The 25,880-nt window shown below is 36.2% G+C and overlaps 2 protein-coding genes across 2 annotated transcripts in view; one reads left to right on the forward strand and one right to left on the reverse strand.

The window, feature by feature from the left end:
- LOC140160951 (COMM domain-containing protein 5-like) overlaps positions 1-16,321 on the reverse strand; it is a 40,461-nt gene extending 24,140 nt beyond the window's left edge. The window contains exon 1 of the mRNA XM_072184299.1: positions 16,118-16,321. Coding sequence (XP_072040400.1) covers positions 16,118-16,268 — 151 coding nt within the window. The 5' untranslated portion in view covers positions 16,269-16,321. The remainder of the gene's footprint in view (positions 1-16,117) is intronic.
- Positions 16,322-16,517: 196 nt separating this feature from the next.
- LOC140160952 (uncharacterized) lies at positions 16,518-25,646 on the forward strand. The gene is made up of 3 exons (XM_072184300.1): positions 16,518-16,591; positions 22,729-22,853; positions 24,267-25,646. The coding sequence occupies exons 1-3, from the start codon at positions 16,557-16,559 to the stop codon at positions 24,371-24,373; spliced, it is 267 nt and encodes an 88-aa protein (XP_072040401.1). The 5' UTR covers positions 16,518-16,556; the 3' UTR covers positions 24,374-25,646.
- Positions 25,647-25,880: the final 234 nt, after the last annotated feature.

The raw sequence follows: 25,880 nt of genomic DNA on the forward strand, positions 1-25,880 counted from the left end.
GTCCTCTCTAAAACAAGTATTATCAAAATTGAAACTAAATTGGTAGTTCCTGCCAAAACTTGCATCTGTAGAATCTTCAGGGTGTTCCGCAATCATAAAACAAGACAATTAGTTCTGAGGATATTTGTATAAAATATCACAACCTGCCAGTTTTGGTGTCTTGATTTGGCGTTAAAACTGTGTCCTCTCCAGAACAGGGGTAAATCGGCAATTGACACAAAACCAAGGGTAAATGTTTCACTTTATTTTAACAAAATTAACCTTCTCCTTCCTCTAACAAGACAAGCATTAGTTTTTTATCACAATACTCAAAGTAGCCAATATCTGATGATATCAAGTTGTTAAACAGAATGTCCTCTCCAGAACAACCAAAAACTGTGGTCCGTAACAGCTCACAAAAAGCATGTACTTTTATTTCAAGTGAATGTTTCATCTAGATATTGACAACACATTTAAAGTGAACATTTGTAGTCAGAAACATCTACTTTGAAGATATGTTTTGATGGTGAAAGTGTGGATTTCATGCCTCGCCAAATAGCTGTGACCTGTGTCTGGATTTACAGGAGCCTTCATTAAAAGTAAAATACAAGACATAGTATGCTTTTTTAGCAGTAATTGTGTGTAATAACATCTGATGAAAACTTTTAGACTGATGAAGATAAGTGTGCTGCTTGAATATCAGTGAAAAAAAGAGCAAAATTGATTGTTAAACAAAATGTCCTCTCCAGACACCCATACGTTGGAAAGCTCAGAAAACACAAGTTCTACTGAAAAATATGGGCATTTGACAATATTTAATTAAAACACATCAGAACTAATATTTATGATAAGAAAAAGGATACACAAGAGGATATACTGTTAATGTTTTTCAACAAGTGTTTAACTTGCTTCTGGATTTACAGAAGCCCGCACTTTAATTTTTAAACAAAAAATGTCATGTAGAATGATTAGAAAATGTGTATTATCATCTGATGAACAATGTAAACAAATGCAAATAATTTTGACCCATACATTATTTGAACTACATAGCACTGAAGTGGTTAATGTTATTTTGTTAAGGCGATATAATACCCCGATTTTCATCAGTACCCCTCTTCTTTTTTTTCTTGCAAATTTATTAAGCACATATATATGTTTATCACCTCATGTCCTGAACTTATAAAATATATCTACATATAAAGTGAATTTCAACAATTTTAGTAAGTCATTTTAGCCCTATATATTTTTTGTTTACTGTAACCTAGTAACTCAGATCTGTGTTTCATAACAAACCATAATTTATTCTTTTGAAAATGTTCAAGTAGGGTACATGAATAGAATACATTAAATCCTTTGTTATACTCTCTATAGAAAATCTATAGTGGTGCATGCAAAATACCTACCATGATATAACACTGAATAAATTAAATAAACACTTATACAATGGATGCATAGTCATTAGTTGTTAGGGAGAAGAAAAGGCTATTAGGTCACCGTATGTCAGGTTATAGGTCAATTGGTTCAGGTCAAATTTAAGCATCAATTTTGAATACACATGTGAGAGTCTGTGATATCATATGAGGCATAATTTTGATATTCTGTCTTTAACTGGATATATATCGAGAAGTGCATGGTGGATATACTAATATACCTTGGGATGTAAATGGTGAGTACAATTTGCCTAGTTGAGACAGATTTCACAAATAAATATAAAATAGTTACCAAAATCACAAAACTTAAGCTTACGGAAAACTACCCAATATGGTTGTATAGGTGACAAGAAATACAATTTTTTCATCATTGCTGTAGTATGGTTGTTGTAACCTGTTACCTATGGCTTAATTAAGTTTCAGTGCAATAATGTCGCAAGTTAAAAATGCAAAATATAGCTCAACATTGAAAATAGAAGCATTTTAACCAGTTCCTTTTTTGATAGTTGTGGAGCACCAAGTTCATGAAGTCATAAAAGAAATCAGGAACCACTTATTCCCATTTTACATATCAACTTTATTTCCCTAATGTGTTAGCAACACATATCCAAAATTTTAACGAAATCCGTTGATAGTAAGCTTTCCAAAATGAAGTGAATTTAAATCATCAGTGATGTACCTCCTTTTGGCTTCTATCTGTAAAAGCATGTAAGCTACATTGATACCGATACCACCAATAAAACGAGAAGATTTGCCCCTTCATTTTGCATACCACTTTGTCCAATTTTTTTTTGTAATTTCTTCACAAAATGCAAAAAAATGCAAAAAAAAATCAATGGGTGTAGTACCCCCTTAAACAAAATGTCCTCTCCAGACGCCATGCATTTTCCCATTGAAGCTTTAGTGATGAATTTAACAATGTTATTGATGATCCCACGCTCTGATATTTTGGAATTGAATTTTGTACATCATGAAGTCCTAAAAATCATAGAATTTTTATGAATTTAAGGACTTCTAATTTTGACCATCTGTGGGACTCTAAGTGTACGCTTAACGTGAAATAGCCCAAAAGCAGGATCTTAATAACGCTGCTTGCCTCAATTTTCTCATTCTTGCAGTTTATGCGCAGTAACTGGGGTAGCAGGTTATTGGCATCTAGCGCCACCTGTAAAAAAGTAAACATACTTATGAGACCATTTTTGCACCATAGTATACATAAGGACCAGTGATTGCACTGACAAAATTTCATTGATAGCTCTTTCACTTCTGGGCGATTTCAAAAACTTTTTGATACCCCTCCTTCATATTAGTACCCAATTTTAACTTCAGGGCCATTTCTTGTCAATTCAACAGATGGTTCCAACACTATCCTCTCAGAATTTCTTTAAATTTCACTTAAATGTTATACCTATTATAGCCATTAGAAACCCAGAAGTTTCAGATCCCTAACCCTTATATCGTTTTTCCTTTGTGGCTGATCAAATATTGGGAGGTTTTATATTAAATACCATCAAATCTGACAATCAAAATTTTGTCTATTTGCCTAAATTATATTAGCTAGAGACTTGAAAATGGCAATATAAACCAATTTGGGAGTAAATTTCATGGGGAAAAAATGTTGTTACACTTGCGTGTGGAATTGCCTTTTTTAAATGTTACCCCCGGTAATGAATGTTAAGATCATGTTTGAAATGTCATATCTACAAACTTATATGAACATTTGTCATTTACTTTATGAACAAAGCCCTCACAAACTCGGAAAAATCAGAATTGTTCCTGGGGGTCAAAATCCAATGTAGCCATACTTTTTATTGCTTTATTTTGTACAGAAAAGTGTCTTCTGTAATATCCACTTCATGTTCCAATGCGGGTATTTTCTAGTGCTGGTATCGGCAAGCATTTTCATTGTCGACAATCGCAAAATTAAAAAGCCGACGTGTCGACAATCAGGCCTAATTAATAACCTCCAAAATCGTCCGCAAACCTGGCAAATTCTGTAACGATCCGGGTGCAAAATTCGGCAACCTACACGGCGGCACACAGGAATACCATGAAAGCAATACGAACTGGCAATGAACAGGCATGAGATTTTTCCTAAAATATGACCCCCTGAGATCAATGTGAATCTGGTAAAACATTGGGGTAGGGTGTGCAATGTTTACAAAAGCGATGTTGAAAATAAAATACCCGTAAAAATTGCAGCGATAAACACGAGTCCTGATTTGCGTCTCCTTCTCTGCTTTCGTTTTGAATTTGACGCTCGCTAGAATTTAATATTATGCTGTCGTATGTTGCGAGTGTACAGTAGTTGGTACAGAATCAGATACAGAGATGAAAAAACATTGTGTGAAAGGTCAAATCGCAAATAAACAGCAACTGTGATTGGCTCATATTTTACCCATTTTGCATAAATACCCAATCAGTGTGCTTGTTTCAATAAATAAATGACATAATCTTTCATCAGTTGATCATCTGAGACTTTCCCTGTTTGCCAATGTTGCGTGACAGCAAAAATAGGGACTGCCGAGTAAAAGAATTGGATGCTACCAGTACCAGTTTGTGCGATAGATCGAAAAAGTCACGATGAAAACGCTAAAGAAACACGACGAGAACGTCAGGGAAATCGACAAAGATGTAAAGAATAAGAGATCCTGAAAATACCGTGGTAAATTTTTGTTAGGATGTTAAACTTTTTGAGCTTTCTTAGCCAAAGTTTTTGTTTACTTTTTGTCAATACATGCAAAGCTCTTGTCGACAATCGGCAAAAGTGCTTTTGTCAAAGTTGACATTCGGCAACCTTTCACTCCGATTTGCAAAATTTGACTTAGTGTCAATTTTTTTCAATGGGGATCACCTGACATGTGGTATAGAAACTTGTGTAGGTGCATTTACGACGTAGGGGTCCCTGGCTCGGAAATTATCTTTAAATATCAAACATTCCAAGTCGCACCTATCTTTAAGAAGGGGGGTAGGAACAAACCATCAAACTATCGCCCCATATCACTCACTGTCATCTGCTGCAAATTACTTGAACACATCATCCACAGCTCAGTGATGCATCATCTTGAGTCCTGTAATATTCTGACCGACTTCCAGTATGGATTTCGCAAATCACGCTCCTGTGAATCCCAGTTAATCATCACTGTGGATGACATTGCACACAATTTGGACAGTGGATTGCAAACAGACCTCATACTTCTCGACTTTTCAAAAGCATTCGACAAAGTTCCTCACCTTCGTCTGCTCCACAAGCTCAAATAATATTACGGCATTCATGGTAGCCTGCTCACCTGGATCGGCAACTTTCTTCATGGTAGAATTCAGCGTGTTGTCCTGGATGGGGAATCCTCAGATCAAGCTCCTGTATCATCCGGAGTTCCCCAGGGATCAGTGCTGGGCCCTTTACTATTCTTGGCCTACATAAATGACCTGCCGGACTGCATCTCTGAAGACTCCCAGGTCAGATTGTTTGCCCAACTCCAACGGGACCTGGACGCACTGCAGGACTGGGAGCAGAAATGGTTGATGGAATTTCACCCAGGAAAATGCCAGGTACTCCACATCACTAAACGCCGCAATCCCATCATCTCAACATATTCCATTCATGGCCATCCACTAGAGGCAGTTCCATCAGCCAAGTATCTAGGTGTCGAGCTCACCAACAGGTTGTCTTGGAACAAACATGTCGACAACATCACCAAGAAAGGAATGAGATCCCATTCCCTTGGCTTCCTCCGTCGCAACCTGAGCAAGTGCCCTCGAGACATCAAGACCACCTGCTACAACACTATTGTTCGTCCCACAGCAGAGTATGCCAGTTGCGTTTCGGACCCCCAAACACAGAGGAATTCAGCCAAGGTCGAATCCATCCAGCGCAGTGCTGCCCGGTATGTCATGGGTGACTACTCCAGAGAAAGTAGTGTCACCACCATGCTTGAGAAGTTAAAGTGGGACTCCCTACAACATCGTGGAGAGCCACCGCCAAGGTTACCATGATGTATCGCATCACAAACCAGCTCATAGACATTCCAGACACTCAGCTCATACCTGTCAAAACACCAACCAGTAGGGTTGGGATTTTCGGGTAATTATGTGCCCGGGTACCCGTTTATTTTTCGGGTGGGTACCGGGTACCAAATTATAAAAAAATAATAATAAAATTTTTTTTTTTTTTTTAAGGTTTTTTTTTCGGTTTGTAGTGTCCCTGGACCTAGACCTAAATGCTAGGATCATTCATGGTTGACCTAAAAAAAAAAAAATTTCAAGATGTTTTGTATTTTAATATGAAAATTGATAATTTGTATTCATGTCATAGTCTATTAATGATTTCAAAATGCATTGAATTTGAATGCATTTTGAAATCATTAAAATACTACACCCTTGGTCAATTTTGTGCCTATTTTGCATTTTCTCATAAATTAAAAGTGCATTGGTGACAAGTAAAATATGTATATTATAGGGGCAAGGACTACAACTACTGCACTGGAAATTTTATTTCAGCACAGACAACAGTTGTTGAATTACAGTCAAAAATGAGGGAAAACTACTATTTGATCAATAAATCAATAACTACTTGCCTTGAGTTGCTAAATTTTCAGTGCATTAGTTGTAGTCCTTGCCCCTATAATAAACATATCTTATTTGTCACCAACGCGCTATAATTTTTGAGAAAAATGCAAAAATAGGTACAAAATTGGCCAGGGGTGTAGTACCCCCTTAATAGAGTATGACATGAATACAAAGTATCAATTTTCAAATACAAAACATCTTGAATTTTTTTTTTTTTTTAATTCGGGTATCCGGGCATGGAATTCCTGCCGGGTTCTCGGCTACCAGGCGGGACTTCGAATTCCGGGACTCGGTCCCTACCTTACCAACCAGAGGGAACAACAAGAGATTCACCATACCAAACACTCGTACAACTTTACTGAAGGGGACGTTCTTCCCAGACACCATCCGTCTTTGGAACGCCTTATCTCAGCAAGTAGTTGATTCACCATCTGTCGACGTCTTCAAAACCAGGGTCAAGGACGTCGTCTTCAGCTAAGCCAGTACCTTCCAGCCTGTTTTTAACTTGTATATAGTATATCTTTTTATGCCTTTGAGTCTCATGCCTGTTATGTGTGAGAGCGTGCCACCATTTGTGCGAGGGGATACTCCTAGGAGGTTTATGCACGTACGCACATTAACGGAAAGAAGAAGAAGAAGATAATGGATACATCAGGTAAGATAACTATAATCTGAGGATGTATGTAAGTACTAGGGGTGTCAACGTTTGCACGTTTCATGTTAATATCCGAACACAAATCCACTATCCGTTTAGGAAAATCGTACTTTCACTTTTTAAAATTGTAAATGAATGGTGACATTCATACATGTATCTTCTTCTTCCTTGTAAGTGCCTACCTCATACATGTATGTATGAGTATTATCGCACTGGCAAATTCAATGCATATTGAATGTCTCCATTCACTAACATTTTAAATCTAATGTAAGGACAGTCTGGTAAAATATTGGAGAAATATACTAGGTATCCCAGGCAAACCTTAGTTAAACACATTTGCTAGTCAGCCAAATTCGCCAACAATGTCAATGCATATTTACATAGAAATTTAAAACAACTGGTCGAAGAAGGAAACCTACATAAATATGTTTTCTATACTTCACTTGACCCAAATATATGATTTTTTATAGTGATAAGACAATCGCAGATGGAATTTTAGAGGGATTTTGATAGGAATGCTGGACGGTTCGCACCCTTTCAATTTCGGACCCGTGCACTTTCGCCCCCTTTCTATTTCGCACCCGTGCACTTTCGCCCCTTTTTATACATGGTATTGTGCTGCTATGCTGTTGATTGATGCACGATCGATTGCTTGAACTCCGGCGGTGCGGCGTGAGTATGTTTATAGTGCTGGGGCGTCCGGGCAATGACGGGCATGCACTTATTAAGTCATGATAAAAACGGGAAGGAAGGAAAGAAAGGATATTTATAACAAAATAGAGGAACGATTTTTTTTTCTTAGTATATATTACAGGCCAGATATTTTAGCAGCAGGCTTAGGGGACAGTCACTATTTACGCCAGAGGGGGATGGAGGATTGAAGGGGTGAACACGAAAAAAATTCTATTATGATTGGGGGACACGAATTATATTTATTCCATTTGGGGGAACATGAATTTTTCCCCAGTATATTAAAAATAAAAATAAACCACTGTAAAACAGGAAAAGCAGAGTGACAGAGCGGTAGTAGCCTACATGTTGATATTAAAGCATATGTGCATATTCACTACTTTATTTAATCTTTTGACAGCCTTGGTGGCATGACATGTTTTCTTGGATTACATGTAACATAAAATACAATGTACAAACAAGGCTGATTCACTACTGATTTTTACAGTGAAAGTCAAAATTGTTCCCAGGTTTGTGAAAGTGCAGGCTACAGGGCCTCGTTCTTTTAATGTGTAAAATGTGCAAATACTTGCAATATACGTGCATGTTAGGTGCTACATAATTCTCGCTATTCGCAATAATAAAGAGCGCCGCCAGCAGTTTGCGATATAATCGTGATGTATCATGGGAAAAGGTCGACATCAAGTCCGCGCAATACGAATATTACCATGCTATTACATAGGAACACGTGACAATATTTTTTAGTTTGTCAAAATAAAGGTGTTACACGCGAATCGATACTCAATAATACTTAATAATGTGATTTGAAATGTGCACAATTAATTTTTTCTCTATCGATTTGCGTGTAATACCGTTATATTGACAAACTAAAAAATATTGTCACATGTTCCTATGTAATAGCATGGTAATATTCGTATTGCGCGGACTTGGATGTCGACCTTTTCCCATGATACATCACGATTTTCACATCACGATTACATCGCAAACCGCTGGCGGCGCCCTTATTGCGAATAGCGAGAATTATCACCATGGCCCCAGAGCCAGCACTTTCACCACAAGCTTGAAACAAATTTGAAAGTATTTTCATTTTTGCTTTTGCTACAAATACAGATGTTGTTATTACTATTCTACACCTACAAAACAGCACAGTACACAAAACCATTAAAGTACAAAATACAAAATGTATGTGCAAATCTGAAAGCAGACGGAGAAAAAAGTCTTACAGCCTGACTAACCCAGGAAAATATTAATCATATACAAAAGTATCAATGTACTAACCCACAATTCTAAACTCTTTTCTTGAATGAAAAATGTGTATTATTGATATGATCCAAAAGTAAATTGAATTTTTAACCAGTATATGAAGACAAATATAATTATTACTATTCAAATTTTAATCTTGACAAAAGGACAGATCCCACTACTTTTCTTGGCTTGTAAATTACTTTTTGCTGGGGCATGGGGTACGTCAAACCTAAATTTTGTGAAAAATACAAAATGCTGTCAAGTTTTACCTTTCAAAGTTATGTACTCAAATCATACATTTTTGGAAAGGGCAAGAGTGTTAGACTCAATTTCCGTCATCAAATTTCACACAAACCAATGATTTTTCCAATTAGGCCAAATTAAAAAATGTTTGTCTCAAAGCCCCCTTGCACAAGCATTTAGCAAATGGACACGCATTCGATATCCCACAAATCCAAGTTTTCTTTTTAATTTTCTTAATTTTATTTTACAAACATCCCGAAAATACTGAAAATTTACCCAAACGTTTTGCCTTTTGACATTAATTGAAAAAACATTTGAAAAAAATCTTTAAAAAAAACAAACAATAAAGTTTTTGAAAAATAGGTGGGCTTTGAGACAAACAATTAATTTAAGTTGGCCTTAATAGGCAAAAAGAAGCAAAATTTAAATTGTTTTATCAACAAATCTAAATTTTGTCAGTTTTCATCAATATCTTGAAAACTAACCATTTTTGTGGTGGAAAAAAGTCCCTGATCCTAGACAATTGCTTTATAATAAAGATGATTATGACCATTTTTTAAATAGCAATTTTTAACCAAGTAGGCCTATGATGTTATAGGATGTCACAAAATTGTTAACTATTTTTATAACCTTTCTCAATTGCTACTTGAGTCTGTATCTGAGGCTGAGCTTTCTGAATCTGAACTTTCTGAATCTGAGCATGATTCATGTTCATTTTGTTTACTTGTCGAAGCAAAGTAGTTTGTCAATGTGTTGACTTTTTTTCCCCTTTGTTTTTTGTGAGTCTTTTTCTTCTCTAAGTCTACAATCCATTCATCGACTTGCACAAGTGCATTTCATTATTTTAAAAAGAGAGACAATAAAAGTACAAAGTAAAAATACATGAAGACCGTAGTATTGTTTTTTGTTAGGGGGGGAACCTGAATTTTTTACCTGATCGATGGGGGAACCTGAATTTTTTCTGAAGCCAACAGGGGAACATGAAAAAATTTGAGGGAAAAGTTGGAAAATCCTCCACCCCCCCCCCCTGGCGTAAATAGTGACCGCCCCCTTACCCAAAATAATGAAATAATTAGAATTCAATGATAAAAATAGTAATAATAATAAATAGTGATAATAATAATAAATTTATATTTAATTATTAATTATAATATGTATAAAAACAGTGAAAATGTGTTCCAACTGACGACCAAAGGATGGATCCAAAAGGATACAAGTGTCAACAAGCAATGGATAAAATTAAAAACAATGAAAGTATGACACAACATCCAATGGGGGAGTAACACAAAACATATAAACAAAGTTAATTTAATAATATAATATGATGATAATAATAATAATATGATAATAATAATAATAATAATAACAATGTTAATAATATAAACAAAGTTTATTTAATAATATAATATAATGATAATAATATGATAATAATAATAATAATAAGAATAACAATGATATGAGGATGAATGCAGATTATTTTTATCATATTGAAACGGAGAGCCAAAATGCGATTTCAGATTTTTGGCCTGTTTTAAGCTTACCTCCCAGCTCCTCCCGTGTGTTGTCAATGGCCGAATTTAGCTCTTGTCAAATTCTTATTTAGAGAAGAGTCACGATGCTCACGTGTTCGTGGTAGTTTGTGATTGTTATTATGCATTTAAAAATGATTGCATGGCTCTGCACAAGGTATATTTTTGTAAATATTTGGATTTGTTTATCTGTCGATCGTCAGTTTTTGCCGTGGGTTGAAAATCGGCAGAGAAATTTGTCATGTAAATGACGTATGTGAATTTGGCTTCAAAATTTCACTATTCTGCTAGAAGTTGTACAGAGATCTTATAATATTGTGGAAATAATTTTGTCATGAACAAAATAAGGTATTACATACCGTCTATGAGTAAATATGCAGGACAAAATTCAGGTTTTTCTTGTGTTGTTTACCCGCTTGTTTACAGAATTTTGGATTTGCCATTTGAAACTTCCCGGCCATCAATCGTCTGGCACGTAAACAAGTTTTCCTAAAATTGTAAATTTCCTTAAAAGCGACTTTTGTTGATCAAACTTTGGATTATTTAAGATGTAATTGTTTAAGGATGTAGAATTTTAAGATATTTTTGAGTATTTTTATGTTTTACATGGTCAAAAGGGGTCATCAGTTTGATTCCTGATTTAAAAACACTAGCAGTTCTAGTTATTAAATTTCGTCATGTTCAAAATCTTTTTGAAAGTGGCGCCTGACGCGGAGTGACTCTAGCGATATCCATAGTAAGAGCTTACGCTTTGACGCAGCCGCCAAAAGGTTCCATGAGCAGCGTTCAGGAGAGTATATAAAGCCAGTGCACGATGGCGAATTAATCAGATTGCTTGGTGGACAATTAGTCCACCCACGAACCCTGAAAGGGAAACCACAGGGTAAGCACTGCCAACCAAAGCAAATCGCCCTACTCTGGAGCTCAGATTGAGCTAGGGGCAGCTTAGCTACCACAATAGTGGCAACACCAGGGTGGTTATACACTCCGGTGATTTGGCCTAGCGCCTATGCCTAATTTGGGCAAGTGACTTGCCGCACACACGCACAAGTCCAATGAAAATTATGCACTGTATTCATGTGCATTCACTGTTGCATGGCAAGCTCGTATTTGGTGTATAGGCATGGATACCCTGAAGTAGGCGTAGGCCTAGGCCTTGGCCTAGCCTACGACTATGTCATGTGATGACAGATTCTGTTGATTAAATTGTATTTTTATGCTTCTTGATTATTTAAGCAGATAGTATATTCGGCAACATTTATTGGTAATTTATTTGGATTTAAAAGAGAGAAATAAGGAAATATCGTCATGATCATCAACAGAGATTGTGTATTTACTAGGCTGTATTAACTTGTATTTATGTTGTGATGTGATAAGACAAATATGAAAGCAAAATAACAATACAAGATATAACAAAAGAAGCAAATCTAAAACAGAATTGTCAAGTCTCATTTTTACCTGTTACTTCTCCTTTCATGCATCACTGATTCAACATGTCTTGGGGAGAATTCTAGTCTTTGATACTACGCTACCACTTGTATGTTTAGAAGGCTAGTCTTCTCTATCAGTCGTTTACAAGGGTAATAGGGGCGAGCTCGGTCCCGTTACAATATTCATTTATTATAAATGTTTTGTCTCTTAGTGAAATATTGTATTAGTCTATGTATATTTTTGCATTATAATTATCTTTTAACAAACTTTTATATTTTATATTTTAGTAATGTTTTAATATCCACACGGACATGTGGAAGATCAATATTGTATTGAACATGTTTTACCGTGTATAAATAAAGTTATTATTATTATTATTATTATTATTATTATTATTATTATTATTATTATTATCCCCTCACGGACATGTGGAAGATCAATATTGTATTGAACATGTTTTACCGTGTATAAATAAAATTATTATTAATTATTATTATTATTATTATTATTATTATTATTATTATTATTATTATTATTATTATCCCTCACTTTTCTCAAAAAAAATTGAGATTTTTATACCACTGAAAACCTCTGGCTACATAATGTTTATGTCCAAAAAATAATTCTTGCAGATTTAATTCGTCTAGCAAAAATATTTTGAATTACGTTCTGGTGTACCAGAACGAAATTACAACAGTGGCCTATGGAGCAGTGTAATACACATAGTCATGCATAACTCGCATAATGCAAAATCGGAATCAACTGAAATTTTGGGAATAAGATTTTTTCAAGCATATCTACCATGTCTACTAAAAAATGTCATAAAAAGATGATACTAGGATCACGAAATACTCCTTTAAGATAGATGTCATTTATGCGTCGGACCCCTATAGCCTGATCATGCAAACGAAAAAAGAAAGAAAGGAAAGAAAGAAAGGGAAAGAAAAAAGCGAAATCCAAAGAAATTAAGATGAACTGAACAAATCTAATTGATAGAAATAAATTGATTGTTTAAAACTGTTTATTATGTGCAGCAACATCCAAAAACAAAACAGGGTTCAAAAGACAAAGCAGCTTTCTTGATTAAAAAAAGAAGAAAAAAGGCACTATAAAAACGAAAAAAAAAGGAAAAAGAAAAGAAAAATAAAGAAAGAAATTCATCTCCTTTACACGATCTTTATTATCTAAGAAATAGATGCTATATTACATTATTGACATCTTCGAGTTCAAACATCCCGCCTTAAAATTGTCGGCATATGTATTTAGCAGATTAAGATATAAGATGTGCCGTGGTGTTAATAAAGCATCGTCATAATGAGTCCGTGATTGACAGGCCAGTAAACAAAATGAATCATGAACACATAAATGTCAATCATTTACAATGCAGAATTGGATAGCATTTTTTCCACAAATTTGTTTATTTACTTTATGTTATTTATTAAAACCATATTTATACAGGGCTACCTTTCAGATAAATCTGCTATTACAAAGATCTGTGTCATAAAAACAATACATAACAATTTGTAGAATTATACATAAGCCCTATATTATGTAAGAATTTTTTAAAAACATAAAAATGCATAAACATCAAAAAATCATACATCAAATATATCTTAAAAGTATTTACATTTCTTTGTTTTATACAATTTACGTAACACTTGTAGAAATATATTTTAAATTAATTAAGAACACAGACAAAATACATCATTCATTAAAAGACATAAAAGTTAAAACATTTGGTTCATTATTTACATTTCTCATTAAAACGAACAGAAAACTTTCCTGATTAATAATATTTTACGATCGTACGTCAAGAGGTATATGGCACTTTTGCGTGTCTGTTTACGGAACCCTACCATTGATTGGACCCACACCATACCCGGCGCTTTCGCGTAAGTCATTCATTACATAATGGGTTGAAGGAGTCACACTTTATAGACCTTTTTCCCTCTATCCCACAATGCACTATTCCAGGGGGGTATGACGTAGCTCATTAACCTCATAGATCGTGTGCATCCGATGGTCTTTGCCAGGCCTTTGCAATTATTTTGTCTTAATATGGGCATACTGATTCCATATATGCGGATTATCGTAAAGGCCATCGATGTTACTAATTATGCAATTATTGAATACACGAATGATGCAGTTACGGAGCGATGCAGAACATCTGTGTAAGAGATTTATGTTTACGTCTAATTTTCATCTCCGAAAAAAAGTGAAACGGACACCGACAAAATATCACTGCGTGTCCCGTCATTAGTTTTTCACCATTAGGTCTATAAAATGTATACAAAGTTAGGTTTCAATAGCAGGAAACTTTTTTGGGTGAGGTCACCATGTCCACAAGGCATAAAAATGTTGTTTTTTGCCCCCGAAAGGTATTAGTGATCACGGCGCCATTATCGTGATTATCGGGGATTTCTTTTTTTGTGATGAAGGCACCAGCCGAAATGTCCGTATTTTATAATGTAATGAACATAACTCTGTACTCCCCGGGAGATGATGTAGTTTGCGACACTCATACCCCCTGGAATAGTGCATGATGGGAAAGAGGGAAAAGGTCTATACAATCACGCTGGCGCGTGGCCGGAGACTTGTCAAGCAATCGATCCGCACGGGTGTGTTCTGGGATCGAATATATGCGTGCTACTGCCTAGTCACCGTGGGCTACCATTGCATTGATTGAACCCATGTCACGCCGGCCCGGCGCTTTCGCGAGTTTCGCGTACTAGTGGCAGCTAATACTCGCGGTGAAGAAAGGTGGTGAAAGTCGGCACAGCATTATCGCAAAGCTGCTGCAGGCATTTGTTTTGCTTGTGCGCATTTGTCTTTGAGAAATTTGCTAAATATTTTTTTTCCATTAGTGTCATGTCAAAGAAGATCAATTCGGCAACATAAAGATGGGATAAAATTATAAATTATAAGCCATCATATTTTTGGCCATATCAATATTAGGCCCTAAAAATTTTATACTTTATAGGCCATAAATAATTGAATACTAAATTATATAGCCTATTATAAAGTACTAATAAGGTAACATAATTCTAATAACAATAATATAATAATAATTAATATAATAATAATAATAATAATAATAATAATAATATAAAAATAATTAATAGGCTTAAAATAAAATAAAATAGAAATGAAATAAAATAAAATAGGCCTAAGTAAAACAAAATAACAAATCAAAAACATAATGAATACCAATCTTTAGTCGAAGCACATTTAATATATCGTAATAATATAGGCCTATTAAATTCAATCGAACCGGAGAGTCCATCAACATACTATTTGCTTTTGTACACGCTGGACCCAGTACCGGTACTGCAAACACAGACAATCAACACTCAAAAGTCAACCAATACTATACACATACAACACCCCACTGTACCGCCGAGAGTTGAAGCGATCGATCGTGCATCATCAATCAACAGCAGCACATTACCTGCGGTTTAAAAGGGGCGAAAGTGCACGGGTGCGAAATTGAAAGAGGCGAAAGTGCACGGGTCCGAAATTGAAAGGGTGCGAACCGTCCTGTTTCCTTTGATAGCAGTTCCATTAAAAAAAGCTGCTATCATAATGAGACTAAGATCTAGAAACACCCCGAAATGCCGTTTTGGGGAATTTTGCTAGCTGAATCTTTTTGATGAAAGTCAATCTTTGACAAGATGTAACTTTGCTACGGAAAGTGCTATGAAAAAAAGGTTTTCAGTTTTGGCTTTGTTTACTCAAGAGCTTTAATTTGATATATAATATGATGCAGTTTGATGGCAAATTTGAATTCACCTAGCATACCTAAATATACTCACCAAACATAAACATTGAGAAAGTACGCAATCCAATTCCATTTCAAACACGTGGGAAACTGGAAGTACAAAGGCCGAGTAACAAAAATAACATACATATCGTCCGGACTTTTTCAAAAATCGATGAGGGAGGTCCTTATTATTTGTTATTGTGTTATTTTTTTACCATTCATTTCTGTGTAATATTGCAATTGCAAAGGCGTTTGTCAACACATCATCCAAAGCCCTACCCCTAGCTTGAAGAAAGTGACAAACAAGAACTTCTGAACATGTCTTTTCATCACAACAATTTTAGAAATTAAGTAAGAAGGGTGCAAATAAGAAAAATAACAAAAATATTTGAAAATCTGATCTCCAAAAATCGGTGAGGGCGGGGACGATATACATGTTATTTTTGTTACTTGGCCTAATCTCACTCAGTCTCAGTCAGGTCATGCAGGTAGTAAATCTCACGCAAAATGCTGGAAAATGAGTAAAATCTCACGCTAAAACTACTTTTAAAAGGGCTCCGAATTCTGCACCGAGTCTGATATTTACCTTTTAGGAACTTCCGGAAAGTGTCTTTATCAACATTACGAAGAAGTTTTGCAGTAAGCTTTACTTCTGTAGGGACTTTTGTTCCTACAAATAGCGTTCTATCAGCTGCTATCCCCGGTTTGGAGCTTGGTATAACCTGCTGCATAGACATTTTTGGTTCTCAAAATTGGAATCTTCTTCGACAAATCAGCAGATCAATTAACCTTTGACCTCCAATAGGTGACCTTTTAGTGACCTTTCCTTTTGGTTTTTGAAGAATATCAATGTAAAAACGACATAAAATACGACATATTCCTAAAATTAATTATTAAAAATTGTTTTTTGTACAGGAGTTTCCGCTTTATGGGCTAAATTTGTGATGAAAAGCATGAAAAAAATACAAAAAACTGAATAAATTATTTTAAGAACGCTGGAGGCGCTGTGCAAGATAAACAAAGCAATGGCAGACATGGAAGGGTCGGCTGCTGTTGGAGGGTATGTTTGACAAAGAATTACCTTGTTTTCTTCGATATTGGCAAATTTTTAACTTTTCTATATTATGAACAGGATTACTAAGAACATTGCTGTAGTATTTGTTCTTCCTAGACCGAACGTGAAAGTCCTTAAAAATCTTGACTGAGACATGCTAGCCCGAAACATCATGGCTTGCCCTGTTCACATGTGTTCATGCTGTTCCTTCCTCACTCATGTCACGCGTTGAAGTGGAATTATTAATTTGTTATGATCTGGATGGAATTGCTTGTTGCACAATGCAGTTTAGGCCTGTACAAAAATCAAAGCACAAGAAAATAAAAAAACGTAAAACAAAAGAAAAACAACGGGATTATAACTGTCTAGTCCGAATAATCAGACCCAGAACAAATTATTAATTTCTGACATTATCGTGTACTGGGTCTGAACTGTTTTCATTCGAAATCTTGATGGCAAATTGGACAATAGAAGCACATGGTGCTACTTCACAGTTTTTTAATCCCCTATTCATGTTACGTGAATCACTGATTTAGTCTCTATTGTGGACCATCCTTTTGATACTTGAGTATTTGGACAAGCGGAACAGGTTTGACAGGCCCCTTTGTCTACCTCTCTGTTTGTAAACAAACGAGGAGGTCGAAATCGTCCTCCTCGCCGAATACGAAAGTCAGCGTAATAGTACGGCACTAATAACTGTCACTGTCGCCGGCGTGCGGAAAAACTGCATTGTGCAATAAGCAATTACATCCAGATCATAATGTCAAATTAATAATTCGCGTTCGTGTGCAAGCCTTGTTGAACGTGCAGTCGGCCGCGTAGTTGTACCACGGGCGTCGCCTCATCATTTTCGCGCACCTGGCGGCTTGGTTTTAATTATGACAAATCGAATGTTATGATTATACGCAGAACATGGTACATACTTACAATCCACATACAAACTAGGAAAGCATACTTTCAATGTACAGCTGGTTTTTTTTCACAACAAATGACTTACTCACCAATTGTATTTTGGGAAATCCCGCCTATTTTCAGGCGCACCACTGAGCAAGCAGTGTACTTTTTAACATCTATCTATATCACCATTTCACAACATTACTATTTAACACAACTAATCTACTACAGTCACTGTATTCACAACTAGTACTACTGCCCTGGGACCTAGGGAGGGTGCAGGTAACAAGCCCGGGGATGATCCCCCTACTCTTTTCGATAAGGCCTGCAACTTTTTACGTGCTCAGGTTTGACTCGTCTGACACACGGAACCGCCATTTTACGTGACCATTCGAACCACGAGACGCTGGGCACCCACCGTGAACACCTGCATATTCTACACGGTGGATGGGAACAAGGAGAAATATCACAATTATATTCTACTAGACTAAAAGAGCTTATGATTATGATATTTCCGACCTATTGGAACTATTTAGAGTGAGCAAGGATCGGGCAGGACGGGGTTTCGAACCACGGACCCCTCGCTCAACTCTCCCTAATGGTCCAGCGCCTTAGACCACTAGGCCACCTCGCCCTCAAATGTCTTCTGTGGCCAAACTTGATTATTTAAAGTCCTACTGCATTATAGTCCACTTAAAATATCAATTTGGTTGAAATTTGTTGCCAAAAACTGTGTTTAAATGTGTTTATTCCACCACATAAATTCTTGTGATCAAAATTCCCACCATTAGAATGTGCTATCTCCAGCATGTAGCCCTTTACACATAGCATGTAACCTCATCTCTGCTTATAGAAGCTGTTACAGGCATGTGTATACAGCATGGTTACAGATATGAGCACATTCAGGCTTGGTTTTAGTCTATCTTGTTATGATATGTTTGGTAAATTGGCCAATTAGGTCAAGACATGTCATCAATTTAACCTTGGCATGAGAAAGAGTTGCCACTCATGCTTAACATCCACCACATTATGGTGGATTAAAGAATAACTTAATCTATGTACAGCTGTGTGTGGTCAAAAGAGTATACTTCATGACTTCTAATATTATTTGCCCCAACACATGTGTCTGGCACTTAACACTTTGGGTGGAATATTTGGAAACAGGTATTTTTTTTTTTTTAGTCCACAAAATGTAAACATGGAGACATGTACAATTACAGAATTTGACTTACTGGAAATGGGTTTTTGCTGAACAAAAGTAAGTAAACATTAGGGATCATATTTCTCAAAAATGGATTACAGGGTTTCAGTGTATTTTGAAAATAATGGGTTTGTGTGAATTTTTATAACTGGTGCAGTTATCATGTTTTGAAATAAACACTCTTTGACAGCTCTCTCCGTGCCTGTTTGAATGCCTGGTCATACCATGTACCCATACACTAGGTATGGGTACATGAGACCAGGTATATGTTATGATCATAGGTAAAGAATCCAATAGGCAGGGAAAAAACATGCTCTGGAAATTAGGAGAAAGCACCATCTCTACTTGTGATTCATATAAATATCTTGGTGTCCACATAAACAACAATTTGTCTGATCACACACATGTTTCGGAAGGGTAATAGAATTATTGGGTATATTAATTGATAGATAAGAGGTCACCACGATCGATTGATCGGTGCACTTGATCCGGCACTTGATATTGGGTAAGCTGCTCTAGGAGTTCGTCGGTCAATATAATCTCTTATAATCTGTCTTGGATAACAAGAGGACGTATGCTACCTTTACCGCCTTGTCACACACACACATGACCAGTGATGCCAACGCCGCGCCTTAGACGCACAATTAGGCTACTTGGCGATCACTTGCCGCTACTCAAAAAAGCATGCCGCTACTTGCCTAAAATTGGGCTACTTTTGACAATGTCAGGCTGCGGCAGTAATTTGATGTATTTTTCTTTCAATTTAGCCGATTTATAAAGGTTTTGAGTCTCTAAAGCTCTAAATTGCAATTACAATGGGTTTTGTGACCATTTATTGATCGGTTAGTAACTTTATAGTGAGTACCGGAAGTTTAAAAGCCCAAAAGTCAAGTGCTTTTCCGCCCAATTGGGTGAATTTCGTTCTAAATTTGGTTACATCCGCCCAAATATCCGGTATTTGGGCGCTTTTGGAAGCTTAAAAAATTGGGCTACTGGAGAATCTTTTACATGACCTGGCGAGTCAATGCGCTTGGCGCCTTGACGCTGAAAAGTTTTGGCAACACTGCACATGACACATACATGATTACATGCACAGACTCACTGCACACTGTTCTGCATTGCATGCACTGCAAATCAAATTATAATTTATATATCCAAATTGCATTGTCAGACAATATTAGATTCTTCTACTTCTTTGGGATACTTTTCAACATACCATGTGGGACCAGGAAAAGGTATGATGATGAGTGCGCAAGTAGGGCGGCACTTTTAAAAGGTCGGATTATTTTGGTGATTATTTAATGGGGGATCAACTATATCTGCAGATCAAAAATGAGCAAAGTTATGGGCAAATGTCTCTTTTCAAATTCTGCATATTTTTCTGTGGCCATCATTGACAATGCCTTAATCATATGAATGACTTATTTTAGTTATTAACTTATTTATTGTACTCTACAAAAAAAGAAAGATGCATCATTTTTTACCACGGGGATCCATTTTACACAAAAGTGATTTTATTTATTAACTGCATGATAACTTCAGAATCAAGGATAAAGTACCGGGGTACCAGCTTTTTTTTGCATTCATCCTCAAGTTTCTGGTGCCCAAATTTCAAATGTTTGTATTTCCATATGGATACACAGTAATTAAGCCATAATATTTTTTTCCTATTGTTGCAACTTTTATTTAATTTGAAGGATGCACTCAATATAAAGCAATATGGTCATGTCATGCCTACTTTTAGAGAGTCTCTCTGGTTTAATCATCTTCTTGAATGATCTGTTCTTTGACTTTAATTGTGTTCTATGGTCTGGGCAAGGCTATTTGTTGGTAATTTATTCCAGTCCTTTTTATTGCGGGGCCTGCAGTCACATGAGTTTTTTGAAACAGTCTGTACAGGTTAGATAATTAGATATCGATGTATGAGCTTGTTGTACATTGATCTTTGAGTCTGGCAATTTACCGGGCACAGGTAGTCTGACACGCCGGTAGGGCTAGGACTACACTACAGGATTCTCATGAGAGTAGCAGCGCTGCTACTCTCGAGTACCTCGTCAGCCACCAGACCCTTGTGGCCCAGCAAGCCGGCTGCAACTCGCGAATACCTCATGGCGGAGGTACTTTGAAAGTACCCCGAGTACCGACACTGGTACTCACCTCCCAGGTACTCTGCAGCTGAGTACCGGCGTGGGTACTCTGGCAAAAAAAAATGAGGCAAGCGGGTTGCCATTTCTTATTTATTTCTGTTGCCATATTGATTTATATTGATTAATATGTTCTTGATTTATGTTTCTTATTTTATTCTTTGGGCATTTTTTAAGCGGATAAGTTAAGTAGGCCCATTACAAGTAATTAAGTTATTAAATAAATAATTACCCAAAGATGTAAATAAATAAATAGGGAGATAGGTAAATAACTAATTATATAAATAAGTAAATAAATAGGTAAATAATAACTAAATAAGTAAATAAACAAGAAAATAAGAAAATAACCAAGTAAATAAATAAGCAACTAAATAAATAAATGAATAAATAAATATCTAAATTAGTAAGTAAATAAATAAGTGAAGATAATAAATAAGTATATATAAACAACTAACTAAATAAATAAATAGTGAAATAAGTAAAGAACTAAGTAAATTTATAAGTACATAAGTAAATAAATAAGTAAACAACTAAATAAATAAATAGGTAATAAATAAATCAGTAAATAACTAAAGCAAATAATGAGTTTTATGAATAAAACAACGCATGAACATGTCAATAAAATACATGATGCAATCTTTTCTAAACATTTCTAAAAAATAACAAACTTACTAAATAATTAAATAAGATAAAAATTACAAATGAAAACAACCAAGCTTAGCAACCAGCCAAGCGAACACCTAACTAACCAACCAAGTAAACAATCAAACGAACATAAAACAATTTAGGCCTATACAAAAATCAAAGCACAAGAAAATAAAAAAGCGGAAAACAAAAGAAAAACAAAAGAAAAACAACGGGATTATAACACTGTCGCCGGCGTGCGGAAAAACTACATTGTGCAACAAGCAATTACATCCAGATCATAACAAATTAATAATTCCACTTCAACGCGTTCGTGTGCAAGCCTTGTTGAGCAGCGTAGTTGAGCGATGCAGTCGGCAGCGTGGTTGTACCCCACGGTAGCGCGCTTTGAAGTCAATGAACTTAACGATCAAAGGACTTTGGCGACGGCGTGCTCAGCGGGTGAGTACCTTCACTGCTACTTCACTGCTGACACATGGGTACACCATGGATGCGGTTACTGTGCAGGTACTTCGCTGAAGGGCCATCAAGTACCCCGACTATGGTGTGCCTATAAGTCACCTACCGGTACATCGCAGTTGACTCTTAGGTGACGCATGGTGGAGTATCGATGTAAGTACATTGCTACGGGGTATCTACAGTATGTTGGCCGCGCTGGTACTTTGGTGTAGTACCAGCGTCGGCCACAAAGGGCTTGGATACTCGGTAGTAGCAGCGGTAGTAGCCGCGAAGTAACATTGCAGCAGAGGTACTCCGTCGCCAGGAATCTTGTAGTGTAGGTGACCCCTGAAGTATAAAGTAGATTGACCTAGGAGATCTTGAATTCCCACTAAATGTTCCTGTATGAGTCCTGAAACACTTGTAGTTCTATCATAATCATATCACCATGCTCAGCTCTTCTTTGTATTTTTACCTATCTCACGTATACATCATACATACATGTGTTCGCGGGGGGACGCTGGTGAATGGGTTCCATGCGCTTGCTTGAACAATATAGGCCTACTCAACAATTGGTCTTACTAATGAGATATATAGGCGGCTGCTTTTGTATCTTTGGTGCATGAGTGAAGAGTTCATTTTTAAATAAAACTTGTAGTCGCCTGCTTTGCAGCTGACTGAGGCAATATGATGATGCATCCTGTGATGCATGTACTCCGTACTTTTGAAGTCAATGAAATTTTATGTGATCATCAGTGCACTTTCCAAAAAATTATTAAATACATTATGAATCCTTCTAATTACTTTTTTTTCCTTGCAAGTTCCAGGATTGGCTACAGCACTGCTAGCAATACATCTCCACTGAGGGCAGTTTTATTCTACTCTTTCATGATTTTGTTGCTTCCTCTGTTCATGTACTACTTTTCAAAAAACTATATATTTGAAGGTAAGTGTTGATTCAAGCATAGATAAGAATTGAATACCTGAGTGGAAGAAGGGGCCAACTCCATCAAAACTGTTTTTGAGATATATTAAGAAAAAACTTAATATTTGGAAAAGTTTTATAGACAGAATGTTTTCATCTTCAGGGGACCTTTAAAATACACGAACATACAGTATTACATGCATTCGAAATTATATATGATGTTTCTATGGCAGCGGTACAGGTCTTAATACAAGTTGGAGTTGGGCCCTTCTACTTCCACTAATATACTGCAAGTGACAGTTCCCTAAGCAGATGTATTACAAATAGCTGTGCACAGAAATTTGGTAATTATCCATTAATTGCACAAGTAGAAGCATTTATAATATGTTAGCAAGAAAGTTTATTGTAGTGAAAAGCAGATTTCATGGATGAACAAAATCCTCTTTAACCCAATATTTGTGGAAGAAGGGCCCAACTCCGTGTGGAGTTGGGCCTTTCTTTCATGAAAACCTTGATTAAGTGTATGTGGAAGACTATTTAGAGAGTGGATTTTGGCTCATCTTTCACACACAAGGAAGAACCATCTGCTGGCAATAAAATGCTAGGTCTAACTCATTTTGTAAAAAATTGGATTTGGGCCCTTCTTCCACTCAGGTATTCAATTTAATATCCACACACAGCTCTCTTCTTCTTCTTCCATATAAGTGCTGCTTAATTTTATTAGTTGCACTGTGGTGGCACATGGTACAAAAATTGGAATTTGGTCGCAAGACAAAAATTGTGCAAGGACAAATATATACAACAGGTGTCTTGACCTTATGTGAGTAAAATAAATGTCCTGGTTTTGAGCTAGGTCCCAGCAGCCCTCAACCCGACCTTGAAGGAGTCAAGTGAGACTAAGCTTGCTGGATCAGAGTCAAGCTGGTTCTGGTCTGGACTGGTTCTCAGATCATATTAGCATAGATGTGTCCATTGGGGTATTGCTGACTCAACCATAATTATAGTGATAGTTGTGGTGCTAGCTACATCTAAAGTGCCCAACCAAGCTTAGACCCCATAACCAGTAGTATGTGACAGAGGGAGGCATGACCCACACTAGTACTTTTGTCAGTCATTTGGGGGTAGATCCGTCATGTAATTATTTTGTGTAAGCTACTTCTAACCCTAATCCAAATTCTAACCTTAATCCTAAGTTCCTAACCCTAAACTAACCCTAACCTTAACCCTAACCCTAATTTTGTGTATAATTACACGAAGGAGCAACCCATTTGGGGCAATGGATCAAATTGTATGTGTTTGACATGATACAGAAATTGTTTAGTAAAAGCAGCTATTGTGGGTATACGCATTTAGACCTCAACTAATTGTGTTACATACAGTTCTAATTTTATTTTTTAATAAATATTTTATAATATTCTAATTTTATTTTTACAGGTATGCTTCAAGTTGGTGGCAAAAAACAGTGTATTTTATGGAGCAATCGTAGCAGTGGTGACCGTACATGTTGTTCTTGTGATTTTCATTTATCAAGCTTTCACTGAACCTGTTAGAGTAGTAAGGACTGTCAAGGCAGATTAGATGATCAAATATATCTATCAATGATGGAGCCTGATGCAGGACATTACTATCAACAACCACTTGATTCAAGCTGGTAAATTCTAAGATCACCTGCACATAATTATATTTCACTGTCAAAGGTTTATTGACAATTTTTCTCAACCTCATGATGGTGATTTTGTAAATGGGCCTACAGGTACAGAGATTTCTTTTTCAAATTGTCTTAGCACCAAGTATGAGTTTTTTAAGTAATAATATTTTCCTGACACATATGTAACAAATTTAACATTACTGATATTACCATGAACAGACACCTCATGAGGTTAAAGTTAACTTGTCAAAAACATGTTTCTATATGCCAGGCGCTTAACCAGTTTCAACATGTGCTGACTTGACAGTGAGAACTAGATCTACATCATACTTTTAGACATTCCTGCAGTCCAGAATCAGAATGGGACAGCAACATGTTTGATTAGTATGTCAATTTTGGAGCAGTGAATACACACAAACAGGTTTGAAGAATAATGTTGGATGAATTTGATTATAGAACCATTATCAAAGATATATCCTCCTGGTAAAAAAATATATATTTGAGTAAATGCGCTCAGTCATCCAGAAGTTGAAATCAGTAAAATTTGGAATAAATCTAATACTGGAACTTTTGTGGAGCTTGCTATATTGCATCTGGAACCTCCAGACTTCTGTCACTGAACAAGGGTGGAATATGTTATAATATAACTTAGTGAAGGTCTTTGAGGGGACCAAACCATCAATGCTATACCTAGCCATCTATCACATGACCAGTCCAATGGGCCAGTTATTAGATGGAGTCTGGAGGGTCCAGACACAACACAGGAAAAAAAAAGTAAATTCCAGTATGAGGTTTTTTCCCAACTTTGTAAGTCATTGATTTTGTTTATTAATCCTAAATGCAGATGAGAGAGAACCTCATCCACAATGTTTGTATTACTGTCATAAAGTTTTCGATCAGAGCTGTATGTAAAATTTGAAAATAAATGTGATGGGATTAAGCTAAATTGGTCTGATATCGATCAAAATCAAAATTGAGTTTTCATTTTCATTACATGCACTATTCTCATACCCATATTTTGCGGAAAACCTATCATTATTAGACTTACGGTTCCAGAGATATGGTCAATATAGTGTTGCTCAGAACGGTAAACTACAAAGGAAATTGAATACTATTGACTCTGTCTCAAAATCAATATTCCCAACATCCGACTCATTTTGCTTGATCACATCACAAATTTAAGTTATCCATGTGAATGTGATGTATTGTAGGGGTAAAATTTTGTGACATGGTGTGACAGCTACAATCAAAGAAATTAATGTTGGCACAGTTTGGCATAATAACTATAAATCGCTGCCCCTCTCTCCCAATTCAATGTTGATGAAAGCAATTTTGACATTGGGCTCTCCAGTCCCCAATATTGGGAATGGGGGGGGGGGGAAGGGGAAGGTTTGTACTTC

Source organism: Amphiura filiformis, chromosome 9 (genome assembly GCF_039555335.1).
Source record: "Amphiura filiformis chromosome 9, Afil_fr2py, whole genome shotgun sequence".
Taxonomy (NCBI): domain Eukaryota; kingdom Metazoa; phylum Echinodermata; class Ophiuroidea; order Amphilepidida; family Amphiuridae; genus Amphiura; species Amphiura filiformis.

Coding starts and splice junctions, on each gene's coding strand:
- LOC140160952 (XM_072184300.1), top strand. CDS start 16,557: ATGGCAGACATGGAAGGGTCGGCTGCTGTTGGAGG. Junction 16,592..22,728: donor GGGTCGGCTGCTGTTGGAGG/GTATGTTTGACA, acceptor TTTCCTTGCAAG/TTCCAGGATTGGCTACAGCA. Junction 22,854..24,266: donor AAAAAACTATATATTTGAAG/GTAAGTGTTGAT, acceptor TTATTTTTACAG/GTATGCTTCAAGTTGGTGGC.